Here is a 17,169-nt window from a genome sequence, read left to right on the forward strand (position 1 = left end):
GTGTTTGACTGTATGTATACGTGTCGTGCCTGTTCCCGTTGCTTCAATGCTGCTGCGGAGGCTTCCATGAATCTAACCATTAGGCCTGTTTCCGTAATGAAATCGCAGCCGCCAGCTCGATTGACTGCGCTGAATCACGCCGATTGGTGTCTGCGCAGAAACAGTTGCATTTTTTCACCAAACCTACCCCGTGACACTCGGAATTTCGAAGTACTACTGGCGGCACCTGATCATGGGCATAGACTTCCTGAACCGAAACTTATCACTCATGGCTTTGCATTACCATCGGTAATGCTGTCCGAGATTTTGTCATTTCACCACGTAAGACTTGCAGTCGTATGCTTATAGCTTATGAAGACCAAATCAGCATCCCACACCAACTGCATAATTTCACTCAGCGCTGATGACATCCCAGACTGTAAGACATCATCGAGGGCAAGCAGCACCTAACCTTCGAACCTGAAATCTCCGTCACGAGCCAAATCTTTAAGCTCCAAAGAAGGAAAGCGATGATGATGGAGTAGAACCTCAGCATGGAATACGTACGCCTCACCAAAGACCTTATTATATCATTGAGAAGAAACTGTCGCAGTCAGTAATACATTTTTGTTCTAAGATTCTGACACATAAGCTGTGGCAGCCCCTGTTTTGAAGCAATGATCAAAGTTTTGCAATAAATAAGAATGATCCGCTACAAAGACAGATTCTACAGTACAAACACAGCGTTTTGTCGTTATCAACATTTGACTAACACCAATAAGAAACACGACACAATAATGAAAGAATACGCTCCACCACTTTGTCAAAGCCCCTAGTGAGTATGAGCAATTGAATGAGACCAGAGCGCAACAGGTACATAGGGGGTTATTAAGTTCTAAGGTTTACGCAATTTTTACATGTCGTTTGTGACAGAAAACGTAATACTTATGCACCAGCTGGATTATTAGCAATGGCGGACATTCCTATCACGAGAAATCAAAACACATATTCAACTAATGAACACATTTCTGTAATAACTGCTTAATTGCATTAGAGTACATATTGCAAGTTTTGTAACCGGTGAACTTGCAAGAGGGACTCACTTGAATTGAATTTTCAGGCTTTGAGATAACCAGCTTTGAGTTTTTATTTCTCAAAGTGTATAATGAAGTATATGGTGTCCAGATATTGTTTTGAGCTTCGATGCATAAAACACCGTTTTCCTAAAAAGTAAGTTAAGCATCCTTTCATTTTACGGCGAGTCTCTTGAGACGCTTCTCCAGGCTAGTGTCATTCTGGAAGTTCTAAGTTGATACACCTCGAAGTCTCATGGGCCCCAATTTGTAAATTGCAGTACGTGCCTTAAAGTATTTCATTAAGAAGTTAAGTGAATTAGTGTCAATAAGTTGAACATCTGTTTCGAATTTTCGAGCAAGTAATCTCCGTCTCTCTGAATAACCGATCTAAGGTCGTGTCATGTGTACGTATTCCTTAAAATTTGGGAAGGATCGCTCCGTAGATAAGATGCCACAGGACGCTATTCTAGCAGTCTAACAGCCCGTGGGCACTGCCTAGAGATGTTATTGTATATAAAGGCAGAAATAGAGCATATATCGTAAATAATCGACGCACGTCTGCCTTTTTCGCGCAGCTTACTGCGCGTCTCTGACTACTTTTCGTTGATATTGTCACGTGGTCGTGACGTCAAAGAACACCGTAGCAAGACTGTGAAAGGCAAAATCTAGCTTTTATTGGGCGAACCTGTGCCCACAAAACAGGCTACACTTAAAGCACAACGAGAGCGGCGAACACAGTCGGCGATCGTCGTAAATCTGATCAGCGGGTCAAGCGTGTCGGCTTTTATAGAGCAGTCGTCGAATGTTCCAGACTAATCGTTCGGACCCGCGTGCCTTCCACAAAGTTCTACACCATTCGCGTTTCGCGATGAAATCAGATAACACAAGGTTCGGCGACAACAGAAAGCCGGGTAGAAGCATCGATAACTTTCCAGAAACTTCGGATACATGCAGGCGCGTTCCGCGCTGCGCGATTACAGTTGTTAAGGAGCGAAACGTGGTCGCCCGATAAAGATAAGTACACGTGTCAATATATATCTGAAGACAAGTTACTGGCAAAATCAAATCATGAGTGGTGTTCTTACCAAGTTTAAAAAGTGTCATGAAATTATGGGCTTTAAGAAAAACTGATTATGCTATACAGGGTTACAGAGCCAATTACCAGTGTCCTAATGTGTTCCCGGTGTGCATGCGTAGTTGCACAGCGTAGCTGCAAGAAGACACGCACAAGAAAACGCGATCACTCCCACAAGCACCGCCACCTATTTCTACCGGACAAGATCCACTCACCGCGTTCCCATTTCGCAAATGGAGGGAAAGGGGAGGGCATGTAGGTGATGATGGGTGGCCTAATTTCAAAGTTCTCGGGCTGCTTCTGAGCTCTGCAGATAATTAAAGTGTAGTCGTCCTTTCCCGTTTTTCAGGTTTTATACAAAGTGCGTAGAAGGTTTTCGCAGTTTCCTCAAAGAAATGAATGTGGCAACTAGTTGATATCTGCTGAAAATATGGGCAATGTACGTAACTTCATATGTGCGTACAAACTGTTAAAGGCATACGTTAATAACGGTCTTTTCAGTAAACAACGTGTTCTTTCACTGAGAACCTCATAAGCCTAATTTATAAACCTCATGCAATGTTTGCCCTCATTGTTAAAACGAAATTTACATCAACTTCAGATTGCTTTAACACCTAGAGGGGGAGAGGGGGGGGCACGTTTTGAATGATCCACGTGCACAGTTTAAGGAGTTGCAAGTTTCACCAACAAAATCTTGCACGAACTGTTTTTAATTATAACTTGTTTCCGTTAGGCCATTTTTTAGGTCTGAGGCTTTACGGGCCACATCCATGGTTTGATTACGAGGCACGCCGTAATGCGGGAACTCCTTATCTGACCCACCTGGTGTTTAACGTGCACACAATGCATGGCACACCGACGTTTTTCCCTTTCGCCACCATCTAAAAGCGGTCGCTGTGGCTGGAAACCTCATTCATAGCAGGGCAAAGTTTTAGCCACTAACCAATCAGTGCAGGCCCCAAAAGTCAGTGATATGCCAGTGATATGCCAGTGATATGCCATGTGCCAACGTAATTAAAGGAGCATGAGCTCACGTGTCAGCTCATGACAGCGGCTAACAACTTGGCAGCCCGCTGGAAGCAGTATAAATGGGTGCCTTTGCTAGACAAGCCCACAGTTATAGGAAAAAAGGAAGGTGGAAGACGGAAGAAGACATACGGTCATTCTAATATTTCTGTTGCTTCGGCTCTATGTGACACACAATTGGTCCAAAATGAGGCCACTTTGCTATTGCACTCGCACACCTGGGTCGGGCACAACCATGACGGTCTGACGACCACTCACTGACGGTGACTGACGGCAAAATGACGCACATATAATCGACGAACGCAAACATGATGACAACATGACCGCAGTGGCGTGAAGAGCTGAAATAACGGGAATGGGTATAACGTGGAGCACGTGACTACCATATTACGACATGTGTATCGCGAAGATTGCATGATGACGGCATTGCGAGAGTCGGTTGACGAAGCTACAATGACGACGATGGAAAGACCACGACGGTATCACGACTACGAGTGCAAACCTAGTGACCCAAGCTATTAGACAAATTGGATATCTGGGGTGGAATACGGGCATAGATGACGGAAAGTTTGTGAAGTACCCTAACAGTATTCGAAGTATCCTGAAAAATGGGACAAGTTCTCACTGTTCGCGCAAAACCTGAAGTTTGTGGTTTAATTCTGCCATTTGCAGTAAACTAGTCAATTATGCTTGAAAGCCGTAGTTGATAATTTTGGGCAAGTCATCGCCGTGGTTGCCAACCGACTTAAAGATTACAAGGTATGGCAGCCACGTTTTGTCTGCTTGCAAACGGTAAGGTGGGTGGAATAATTTGTTCTGCTCCCGTAAAGTAAATAGAGAAGCACTACAGAACCGTTTATGCATGATTCATCAGAAACGCATAGAATTATTTCCGCTGTCCAAGGCAACTAAATATCGTACCGAGTTAACATGTCATTGTAGTAAGTGTCCTGTCATAGCAGAAATGCACGCATAAATTAAAGCATCTGGGACTGACGAGGGTTGCTGTAAATTAATTAATCCATGGCTCTAGAACCATTTTTGCTTTGCACACATGTTTTTACAGCATGCCCGGGACCCATATTTCACGCACAGCTCCAGTTTGCAAAATATAGGGTCCATAGTATGGGTCTCAGAGATTTAAGGTCTTTCGCTTAAGTTCTGTCATTTTAACATTTAATAATATCGCTGCTAGAAGAAACAGATTCGCTATATATTAGGTCGGCTGCTGTCCTGGAAGTCTGTTGTGTTTCGCATTACATTTGTCGGTCACACTCTACAGCATGCTTCTCTTCGACTCAAGTACTCCACCAATTTTATGGAACAAGATTAATAGCTACAAGAACGGGCTGTGCGAGCGATTATTAACCTTTATTTTGGCTCTTTGACCAAATCTCTATTAAAAAAATTCTTCACGGTCACTACTTTCTGCAATGCGAAACTTGGGCCATCATAAAAGATAAGCGCAATTTTGAGTTTGAATCTTTACTAAACACTTCAACGTGAAATTATAGTTATGCTTAATTTGTAATTTGAATATTTCGACTGAATTAGCGTTTCCCATAGTTACCGCCCCTAATTTCGCATATATTCAATTCTCACTGAGAAATGCTGGAGTTATCTGGGAATGAATGGTAGATGTTGGATAAAAAAGACTGTTCATAAATTGTTTAGTATATATTACAATGTGTCTGCGTTGTTTCTATTTGTTTGCAATGCGTTCGAGGATATGTGGGCTATTCATCTATTCATTTATCTTCTGTGGCAATTCAGCAGGCGCTCCATGTATCGTGTTCATGTTCTTAAGCGCTATGTCGCCGATGGTTGTTTCATGTATTAAAACGTAGTGCAGAGAGCACCCTGTCTAGAGACAGAACACTCTCTACACAAGATGTTTGCTGAGCTGCACAGACCAACGCACTGCTAATCCCGCTGAAATGCATCAATACGTTGGCGGACTGTTATGTCCGTTTTTCATTTAAAAATGAAGACCACGACTATAATGTATTTAACCTGACCTTTCTCGCGTTTGAAAAACCGTAGTACTGCAGTATAAAGACAAAGTAAGATTCAAAATAACCCATTGAAACAAATATTTTCAGCACATTTGCTGAATTTATTAAACAACCGTCACATTAGATCATTTGATGTACACCCACTGATGTGGATAATGGCTAAGAAAGCTGTCGTTTTGTCTTGATTCCGATGTATTTAGTAGATCACCATGGAAAGAGTAATGAATTGTCATTTTTTTGCGTTAAATGAAGGTGGAAACTCCCTAAGCTACAGAAAAAATTATACCGGCCAGCGACAAGGTGCGCTCATTATTCACTACAAAACTCGTATCTGCGCACAACCTTCGGTTTCGGTACCCAGCCGATGAATGTGTCATCACAGCACGATATACACTGCATCGCTCCACCCGTGTAATCGACGCAGCTAATACATGTGAACGTAACTCGTTCACGTGTGTCGTCCTTTCCCATTTTCCAGGTTTTATACAAACTGCGTAGAAGGTTTTCGCGGTTTCCTCAAACAAATGACACTCTTATTTATGTCCTTTTAATACGTTAGAATTAGGAGCGAGAAAGTGCGGAAAGATTTTATGTGTGTGAGCGTTGGAGGAGGAGGAGGAGGAAAAACTTTATTTGCTCTAATTGGTTAGAAATTAGCGGTGGCAGATGTGGTCGGCCGTCTTCAAGGTCTTCTTCCCCATCTGCGTTGGAAGTCGCTCATGTAATAGAGGTATAGAGGTAAACAAAGAATGGGAGAGCTGAGAAGAGGCTAAATATATATATACAGTGGCGTAGCCACAAATTTCGTTCAGGAGAGGGGGCTCACGTTGCAGCTCGGCCTCCTCCTTATAGCAATTGTGGAGGGATCAAACACATGAATAATAACTGCATTGCCATTGCGAAAGATGCTATAAACGAATTCGTGAACGCTACGCACCCTCAAGACAAGTAAAATATGTATTTTTTCATAAAAGAAGATACTCGTATGTTTTAAAAATTGTGTGCGAAATAACTGATATCAATGCTTAAATGTTTTTTCGTCTACTTTATAAGTAATGAAAATATCACCCGAGCTTTTAAACTAAATAAGCTCGAAACCAGCAAAGCAGTGCATGCCACTGATATGAAAAACGTAAAGGCAGTAAAATAAACTAGTTGAGGTCAAATATTTTAATGAAACTGCGTCAGTCAAGAACCTTGTTTACAACTTTGTACATCCACAACGGCCAAGGAAAAATCTCAATGACGCTGTCCTTTGTTCCGATATATTGCTCAGGAGCAGGTGTCACCGGTCGTGTATTGTGAGGAATTGCACCCAAATTATAGCGGCAACAGAGATCACATACAAAAAGCACGAGTTCTGCAAAATATACGAGGGTTAGTCAAATAAATGTGAGCCAATGCGAATATATGATAAACTGGGTACTTTACTTAAAAGTAGTCTCCATGAGCATTTACACATTTATCCTACTGACTAGAGTCGCGTGATTCCAGTCTCATAAAACTCCTTGGGTTGCTGCTTCAAAAAGTCTGTAACTGCCTCTTTCACGTCATCGGCCGACGCGAATCTTGTTCGCTTTAGCTGTGTTTGTTTTTCAATTGCCCCAAAATGACGAAGTCGCAAGGCGACAGGACTGGGCTAAATGGCGGATGTTTCAGCATTTCCCACTTGAACTTTGCCAGTTTTTATTAGTCACATCAGCGACCTGGGCACGGGCATTGTCGTGGAGCAACATAACCCCGTTCGTCAATTTCCCACGTCGTTTTTTTCTTTATTGCGACGCACAGCCGATCCGGCATTTCACAATATCGGAAACGATTGATAGTCTCTCCAGGTCAAGCAAATTCTATCAGTAAGGGTATCTGACGATCGAAACAAAAGTTAACGCCTTTCCGGCGGAAATCACAGCCTTTGCTTTCTTTGGGGGTGGTGAATTCGAATGTTTCCACTGTAAGCTTTGCGCTCATGTTTCAGGCTCGAAGTGGTGGCACCATGATTCGTTCCCGGTCAGAATTGTAGACAACAAATCGTCACCCTCATTGTGATACCGAATCAGATGAGTCAAAGCAGCGCCGAACTTTCCCGTCTTCTGGCGGTGGTTCGAATTCTTGGGCATCCACTGCGCACACAAGAGCCGATAATCGAGATGTCAATGAATTATGCTGTGTACCGAACGTGACTGTTGTTCACACGCTCTGCCAGTTCATCGATGCTTATTCTCCGTTCTTGTATAAGCAGCTCATCAACCTTTGGAATTGTTGTTGGGGGTGATTTCACAGTGGCTCTGACCCGGTCTTGGATTGTCTTTGCAACTTTCACGTCATTCTTTGAACCGTTTGCTCCAACGCTTCACAGTGGCCAATGAAATGCAATGTTCATTGTACACGGCAGCCGTATGGCGACTAATTTCTTTTGAAGAGACACCTTCAGCTGTCCAAGACCACCCGACACCGCGCTGTTCAGCTTTTGGAGTGTCCATTATGTCACGCAACCATATTCAACCCAGTGTATGACAGCACTGAAAACCATTATCCTCCCGCCTGCGTGTCACTTCTGTAAACGAGACATGCCTGCGTGCTACGCGCATGCTTCGCAGATAAGAAACAGAACCATTATTGCGCGGGGTTGGTTGCCTCACTTTCATTTCACTGGGCCTCATACATTAGAAATTTCGAGATGCAATTGTATATACAAACGCGACGATAGAGCTTGATAAAGGGCAAAGAAGTGTCACTGGAAACAAAGTTCGCTGCTCCTATACAGAAAACCTCAGCATAAAATATTTAAATATGCGTATAAGACTCCAATGAATCTGTGTATCTAAGAGAAAGCCACGGTATATAATGCGCCAAACAAGGCGAGTAAACATATTGCGCATATACAGATTCACAGATCACAGAATCCTAAGGCCCGCCTCCCCTCCATCCACTCCGCCTAATGTTCCGCGCGCCACGGAAGGCGGCGTGCTTCCTCCCCGCTTTCCTCCCTTGCGCAGACAAGATTAATCCACCATCGTCGGCTCACTTATGCCACCACCACACCCCTACACTTTCACTCGCACATACAGCAGCCGGCGCACCACCTGGGGTTCTTTAACGTGCACCTAAATCTAAGTACACGGGTGTTTTCGCATGTCGGCCCCATCGAAATGCGGCCGCCGTGGCCGGGATTCGATCCCGCGACCTCGTGCTCAGCAGCCTAAAACCATAGCCACTGAGCAACCACGGCGGGTGGGACACCGAACGGAAGAAAACGCGAAGGAAAGCATGGTGGCCACAATCGATGCCTACTTCGGGCACCTAATATGATTACCTAAGGAATATACCAAACAATACCGAAGTACCGTACGCATAGTGCTCGATATCCTACACGTCGAGAGAAGACTTTCCGGAGAGGTTGCACTCAGGCGAACGCATTGCAAACCATCGAGTCCCCACGGTTACGGCAGCGAGCGACCATTGTTTCTTCTTCTCTTCTATTAGCCGTAAAGCATCCAAAACTCTGCCAGGCGAAAATCCACTCGGCCAGAGAAAACGAACGCGCACTGAAGTGCGCCGCGCGGTGGTCGGTGCAACACCAGAAAAACGCATGCGCTTTGGTTGGCTCTCGTGCCCACGGGTAGCGAAAACAAGAAAATGGAAGAGGCTCAATGTGTCCTCGGGAAAAAAATTCAAAGTAGAAAAATGAATAAGAAAGTAGTTACCTTTGCTGGATTTAGTGTCTTGACATCATTTGGCGGAGGTGGAAAAAATGTTGACGTTTTTTTCTTTGACATGACGGCACGAATGAACCATCACGACACTTCGACTCATCGGACCTCACTGCCTGCTTTGTAAACTTGTCTGATAGAGTGTTTATTTCGCTTGTCTCGTTGTATGTTCCAATGTACGACTTTATAAATGTCAATGCACCTTTCGCATAAAAAAGTTTATGATCCTTTATACTAATAAGGTTTCGGTATTGAAATCCATGCGTTCCGTGCATTCAGCGCCCTCCAAGACATGCCGCGACGAGCCCGCTCGCCGTCGAAACGCCCTTGAAACTATGTGCTCCGATGGGGCTCCTTGCGTTATGTGACTACCCGGACGGTACTGCGAAATCTCGCCCGAGTTCGCAATGTACTGGCTGAGATGTCTTTTCGAGCGTGAAATATATATTCTAGAGAAAATTCCAGAATGATTTTCGGTGCCGTGAGTTGTTTTGGTCGGCGGTGCATGGACAACTCGAAACAATGTCGGCGGGGGGGGGGGGGGGGGGGCTGAAGCCCCAATATCACCCCCTGGCTACACCCCTGTATATATTTAAACAGCCCCCGGCGCCAAAAATCTTTCCGGATTTTCTCTAGAATGTATTTTTCACGCTCGAAACGACATATCAGCAAGTAGATTGAAGTAGATTGGCTATATATATATATATATATATATATATATATATATATATATATATATATATATATATAGGTAGCGCAACTGACGGCGCTCTGCACTGGACCACCGTCACGTCACGGGACTTCGCTCCTTGAGAAGCCCCATAATATTGCAACGTGGTGAACGCGGTTTAAATTTCAGATCCGGAAAGCGAAAGAGGAGCGACGTAATGCTGACGCATTTATTTCATGCGACGTGAAATTGTTCGTGATCAACGCTATCGCACCTAGCCTCGTCGCTGCATGACGACAGAAAGTTGTTTTCTTTCTCATTGCGTCACAATCATGTCGACGACAGCGAGCGTGGAATAAGACGTGCCTTTAGTGTATACTAAATATAGTGATTGCCTTTTAGCTTCATACTTGCAGAATATTATAGTTTTGCTTGAGAGAAACGTGTGGTAAAGTTTCTACGGCTTCGGATATGCGTGCGACTAATCCTTAAAAGAGCACTGAGAAGAAACACTTTAATCTTTTCGACTGCTGTACTACACTTTGAAGATACCATATTCTTAATTGGCCGGTAACAGGTTCATTCAGTGTTTGGCTCTTTTAGAAGGCAATGCACCCCATCCTTATCGGTGACGAGTTACCTACAGATCTTGTGGAAGAACCCTTTAAAAGTTATGACGTCGCGGCGCGCTGGCGCAAAAACCATTTATACAGTGGCACATTGTCATCGCTAAAACAATAGTCACTATGACAGCAGGTTTTCCGAGAACTGAAGCCGTAGTGACGTTACCAAATTTTGTTAAACGTCGGTCACTCCCGACCAATGGCAGGCATGTCAATGGGACGATACATAAATCAGCTGCACATGCCTCTGATGAGGTGCGCCACTGCTAGACATCCAGTCACCAAAAACCCTGATCGCGCTGTAGTTTGGCAAACCCCATTCATAACTGGAAATTCCTGTAAGCGTTAAACAATTCGTGCTTTTAGCGCCTGCTTCCCGATATGCGCCCTCAAAGTGTAATAGGAATTGACAGAGACTAGATTCAAAGCCAACGTATTTCACACCATGATCTCGAGACGCGATTATCTCGAAACTCGTGGGACAACTCGAATATATGCTCACTTCGGAATTCGCTGCTTCCCTGTTATGATAACGGAGTCGCAACCTGTCTTGTACTATTACCTGATAGTTTATTTACACCTACTGTGTATTCGCTAATTGAATACTGTGACTTTGTTTCTCCTGCTGTGCACCAAGTCCGGTCATCGTAACTGACGTTCGATGGCCCGGAATGCCAGAAGCCTCTCGTATTTAATTAAACTTGCATCAACGCCCAACAATACCTGGTGGTCGACCTTAATCGAGAGCCCCCCCTCCCCCCATTAGGGCGGCACGCATAGCCCGCTTGATACGCCAGGGCATTAATACGTCCGTAGGTGTTGCAGGAACATGAACGTAACCGTAACACCATCGTATCCGCAGCCGTTAGGCACAAACAGCCAATGACTGGTAAAAATGAGTACATCCTGTGTGTACGAGATGGGAGCCGCACGGCCTGTAACTAAGGCGAACCAGTTCGTTGATCGCCATTGAAAACTGGCCTCGCCAACTGAGAGAGCGCGTTGCTCAAGATCGGACGAGGGTGAGACGCGCCAGAGCGGGGCAATTCTGATACTCACATATTGTTCGCACGCCCTGGCAGGCCACAGTCAAAGTCAAATCCTATAATTTCACTAGCTATCTCGGCTTTTTATACAGCTAATGACTTATGTCCTAGGTAGTCCAGTTGAAAAAGGTGGAATTTTTAATTTAAAAGGCGGAAAGTGGTAATGCACATCAGAAGATACGTTGCACAAGTCTCACAACAGACTTGTTTACGTTCGTGGCCATCGTTGGGAAGTGCAAAAAAATATTGCATCGAGATATACACGTACGCATGATAGGGCGGTCAGGTCAATTTATGAAATCGTCTGCTAACATAATATCAAGTAGACCAGACGGTCAGTTCAAGCGGGTGCATAGCGCGTCGCTTTTCGCAATAGTTTTAATTTATTTTTGTCGGACTTAATTTTCAGCTGTCATGGTTACAAATTTATTTAGCTACAACTCAAAGTGCTCGCAGTTTCCATGGCCCTTCATATGAAGAATTAACGGGCGCGATTTCTTTGTCTTTATAAAAATCACGTTTGAGACAGCTTGACTGTATACACGACATATATTTCTTAGTGGTTTTATTTTGTGAAACAAGCTCGGCGAATCAGCAAACCTTTTATACACAGCAATGCTATACTTTTCTACTGCTATATTCTTGTATCAATGTATTCGGACCCGATAATCTTCTTTAAGCCTACGATAACTTTATATGCACGTAATTCTAAAACGTAATTGCGGACTTCTAAAGGCATCATAAAAATTTTAATGTTTCAAGGGAACGCCTTAGTGCATACAACCACAGGCCCTCACGGCAACTTCAGGGCGTTACGTTATTGTAGTGGAGACATGACACAGAAAAGGAGTCGCCGCTGCAGCTGAGTTCATTGGAGGTTTAATGGTCAGCGCGAAATTGGGGTTTCGGCTTCAGCCATCTCCTTCCTATGAACATTAAATCTGAAAATTATTGTGTACTGATGTTTGGCTGTGTGTAATCGACAAGGGTGGTCAAAGTAGTCCACTGCCTTCAATAAGACGAATTTAGTAGCAACATGGGACTTTGGGGCGTAAAATCCAAATTTACACCACACAGGAAACATCCAGGCATTCCCTCAACTTATACGATGCCTCCAGGTCAGAGGCAATGATCTTTATTTATCAATGAGGGCACGTAGCATTAGCAAGCACTGTAGTAGGTATCAATGTAATGGTTCACGAAAAAGGCCGTGTAGTGTTGTCATCACTGCCTAGACCATAAAACATTATCTGTTCTGAAAATGCACACTCTTGCCTTTTCCCTCTCTCCCCTCCACACCGTAATGTGTCAGCGTGAGTTGAAGACGAATCGACGAGTGCGACATAATGTCAGAACTCACGAATTCGTTGTCTTTGAGAGGGGCAAGCACCTTGTGCGTTTATTTATTTAGTGCAGCACAATATCACAAAAAGCATCCTCAGGCTTATTGAGTCTAGACTTCGGTCATGGCAACACCCACCTTTTTCGTCTCCTAATTGGTATCAAGTAAAACACACGACGTCAGTTCCAACCACTGAAATAGCAACAGCTCACTTCTTCATTTAGTTTTCGTGCAGAGCCATCAGTGCCTCGTCTCGCATATCTTTCCACAATTTCGTGACGGAAGACTTATTCTCGGCCTCTCGTATGGCCGCCTCCATTCTAAGGAGCAGCTTTGGCGTGAAGTAGGCCTTCCAATCACCAACTACACCTTTTCTTACGAGGGTAAACTTCTTTCCGTCGCCACCATGGCCATCCTTACAGTTCGCATTCAGTCGTACAAGCGTACGCTCCCAATCCCCGTCGGACCTGTCGTCGAAGCTGACTACAATCACATCTCTCATGTAATCTGCCTTACACCTTTGAAGTAGTTTTTCTAGCATCGCTTCGTCGCCTTCAAGCTCAGTAGCGTACTCCTGGCCAAGAAACCGAGCCAGCCTGAGCACCGTCCCTCTCGTGTCCATGGCAAGTTCCTCGTACGTGACAAAGAAGACGTTGGGTTCGTCACGGAGAGCGTACCCAGCACTCACGTGGTCAAAGAAGTTCCCGTGGCCGAGATCTCCAGCCAAGAACACGTCCACGAATTCTTCGAACGTAGCGTCTGCGAAGCGGTAGTTGCTGATGTTGGTGAACATATGGTATGTCGAGACGCACACGTCCCAAGGGTTTCGTGCCACATATACATACTTCGCCTCATTGTTCACTAGTTCTTTTCGAGGAGCAGGGCGCGTCACCACAATCCTCATCGGCAGGCTGGGTTTCCAGCCTTCTAACTCAATCATCTCCAGAAGGCGCGTGTTCTCCGTGAATTCCCTGTAAGTCTTGATTGGTTGTCCCCTCTTCAGGATGAGTTGCATGATGTATGCGACCCAGTGGGTGCCGCTCTTTGGAAACGAGGACAGAACGAGATCTCCGTTTCTTGCACGGAAATTCAAGGATTTTCGATAAAGTTGTGGATCGTACATGGCGCTTATGAGTCTTCCGTCTACGAAATTGCAGTAGGGTCTTCTGGGAGTCTTTTTGACCATCTCAGATTCTTCGTCCAGAAAGATCGATGCCGGACCCTTCGTCTGTGCCATCTGCGTGCAATGAGAAAAAGCGTCACTGTCTCAAAGCTTTCCTAAATGGAATGTGTTCTTTGTGTTCTGGAAGCTACAGAATGCCCCAAGTCAATAACTAACTAGCCCAATGTCGGACCTTTCTGAAAAAAAATTACTGACGACAATCTAAGGCTCGAAGAAGGCCGCCTGGTTGGAATGGCGCATTCTAAAGCTATAGGTAGCCGCCTATTATGGGAGTGTATCGGTCCCGATATACTATGAGAAAAGCGCAAGGGTTGTGGCTTTACCTAATTGGTGGCATGATCTACGCCCTCCCCCCTCCCTAACGCCGATACTCTGCCCACTCTAAGCTTTTATGAGAGTTTTGTGGTCGGCGCTCGCTTGGTCGGAAACTTATGAACAGTTTCTTCCTTCTATGTTTATTCATTTATTTTATGTTACCAACCACTATCCCTCACCCCAGCTCAGACCAGTAAGCCATCCAGTTATTAAATGTTATTACATAAAGGTTAACAAATGAACACTACCCCAACCGGAATGAAACCTACATCTTTAACGAAAAGACGGTATTCAGACCCTTCACTAGAGTCTTTACACAAAAATATTCTCAACTGATTAGGTTAAATTCGCCTGAACATTTCACATAGGCAGCGAGATTCATGTACACGATTCTGCGGAATCCAGTCTGGCCGAAATGGAACTTTTATACTAGCCGCCTGCAATTTCTGCTCATCTTGATTTAAGCGAAATGCGTCAATGTCCTTGTACCAGCTAACAAACCTGAGGAAGAGACATTCGGGTTTTCATTGATAAATTTTTGTTAATTGAGGTCGGCGTAAGGGTCGTTTTTGACCCTCTTGTATATCAATTGCACATACTGTGGACAAAACAAACACTGCTATGCCTGTGGTAGTGATGGTGGTAGTTTCGTGTAACTGCAGGCGGGGGTTTGAGCCTGGCGGTCGAAGCACTCCATTGCTCCCCCGCCTTAGCGTTTATTTCTTTGTCACCTGAGGTACTTACCACGAGAACTTATCAGCATTTATTTACTGTGCGATATGCGAGGCATTGGTAAAACAATGACGATGCCACAACGATTGCTTCTACAAGCCTTTCTAATGTACGAGTATGCGCACTTATAAAAGCTAAGCAGAAGCTAAGTTCCAGGAAAGTGAGAAGGCTGCTTAGCCAAACACGCAGTGAAAATACATTTTCACGTATTCTTACCGAGGATCAGGTTGCGAAAAGTGGTTGAAAGGACGTGAGTTCGCCGACTACCCCGCTTGTCTCAGCACAGCCAGAACCAGGGCCGCCGACAGAGCTTCCTATCGTTCAGTAGGGCCTTTATCCCTTCTGCCGTTTATATTCTCTCCTCTGTCCATGTTTCACGTTCATTTTGCTTTTTATTTCACGTCACATGAATTCCTCTGTGTGTCGCACCTGTGTTGACGCACAAATTTGTAGAGATCCTTTTAGAAGGACAAAGGAAGGTTTGATGAACTTACTACGGAACGTTCAAGAAAAAATTTGCCTCAACGAAAAACCAATAGAAGGGTTTTGCGGCCACGTATGATAGGTGATGCTGTTAAACCACAGACCACCTGCTACGCTAACTACGCTTACTATACGTACAACGCGATAACAACGTGTTTTTATATTTGTGGAACTGTCACACAGACCTTAACAGGTCTCACTGAGTGGCTGAAGCGTCGAGCTGCTTAATATGCGGGAGTGCTTCGGATAACGTGTAAAAAAAGTGGGCAGTGGGCAGTGACTTCACGACTCTCGCGTACCTCCTCAATTTTATTCGCCTGACGCGCAGCCACACAGCTGCTCAGATCCGCTCCGAGTATGACCCCGCGTTGCTTCATTGGAACATCACCGACCCGGTGAAATACGTATTTTCGCGTAATTTCACCTCCGTTAACTGTTTTTATTTTATTTTCCACGTCCTTCGCCTGGTGACAGATAACACCCATCAAAGATGAAGGCATTTGCATTTACCAGGGTGGGAGACTGAGGAGGAGAATGATGATGACACTTTTGACAACTGCCAGAAACGCTTACCAAGGACCTTCTAGGCTAGTTCCATGAGTTGGAGCAATTTCGATTTGGCTGCTTCGGCCACAGCCTGCAGCTTGCCATAAAAGACGCGATTCGGCAAGTATGCGGTATTAAATAAAATATTAGTTTCACCTTATGTGCATTGATACGTCGTTTATTTGTTAGTATCTTCATAAACAATTGCTTGGTTCAAGTTTGTTTTAAATAATTTGCCACGAATGCATGGGCAAACAATGTAAAAATATAATAATTGTATTTGGAAATGTAAGGGCAGACAACTGTGCTTATTATAGTTTCGGTGCTTTAAAGCTTTATTATACAACTACACCGAACTCACGTTTAGCCGAATATTCGTGCGTGCTTCGCTTTCTTATCTTGGGGATTCATGGTGCATTTCCTTCAAGGGCCGAGGTCATGAGCTCTGCTTCCCATCAAATGATGGCTACAAATCATTTTCCTGCCGTAGGCCAGGCACCAATCTTTCTCGAGTTCGAGGTCTGTTCTCACCACATCAATCAACCGCTCTGAAATACTTCCAAAGACAAACAAAAACGAAACTGGCACATTACATAAAGAAAGCCAACAGTGTCCCTAAGTTATATTTTAAAAGATTTGGATATGGTTGATTGCTTTTTCAAGCTATATTTCTCTTATTGCATTTTATACTCCGTACTATTTTTCTCCTTTGGCGATCTCCCTCTTCGTTTTTTTTTTTTTTTTTATTGAGCTCCGCCCCCCCTCCCCTCCTGCCCGGGAAAATGAAATCCGGTGTACATGTCACTCCATCTAGTACAAATCGCTGTGCCCGTAACAAAGTTTCCTGGCATATAAAACCAGTCAGCGAAGCGGATGTCTGCTGCTAGTATGTTTGTGTTAGTATTAAGATATTATCGGCCGTAGTGCCGTAGCCATGACACTACGTGCACTACATTTATTCCTGAAAACAGGAAGGTGAAACCTATGGATTAATGTGCACTCAATTTGTTGTAGGGCAGGAGAAAACGGTTGTTTCTGTCCCCGCTTTATTTTGTCTAATGCAACTTTTAAGAGTGGCAGTATGTCGTCGAATGCAATACCGTGTGACACCATATGTCACCATTCTATAACTACTGCATTGCATGTTTGGCGTTTGCGCTACCTTTAGTTGCAGTGGAAATTATCACTTATTGGTCATCCTCGCTTTATTTTGTGACCCAAATGCCGAGGAAGTCGTACATAAATGCGGCGACATCGTTGTGTCTATACAGAAGAGCACCGCCGACACGGAAATAGTGTTGAATATGGCCGGTGTGCATTTGGAATCTCACAACGCGACCAGGTGGAA

The 17,169-nt window shown here is 44.4% G+C and overlaps 1 protein-coding gene across 1 annotated transcript; it reads right to left on the bottom strand.

Moving 5' to 3' along the window:
• Positions 1 to 12,782: 12,782 nt before the first annotated feature.
• Positions 12,783 to 13,799, bottom strand: LOC126534830 (sulfotransferase 1B1-like). The gene has a single exon (XM_050182060.2). The coding sequence runs from the start codon at positions 13,797 to 13,799 to the stop codon at positions 12,783 to 12,785; it is 1,017 nt and encodes a 338-aa protein (XP_050038017.2).
• Positions 13,800 to 17,169: the final 3,370 nt, after the last annotated feature.

The sequence above is a fragment of the Dermacentor andersoni genome, chromosome 7 (genome assembly GCF_023375885.2).
Source record: "Dermacentor andersoni chromosome 7, qqDerAnde1_hic_scaffold, whole genome shotgun sequence".
Classification (NCBI taxonomy): Eukaryota; Metazoa; Arthropoda; class Arachnida; order Ixodida; family Ixodidae; genus Dermacentor; species Dermacentor andersoni.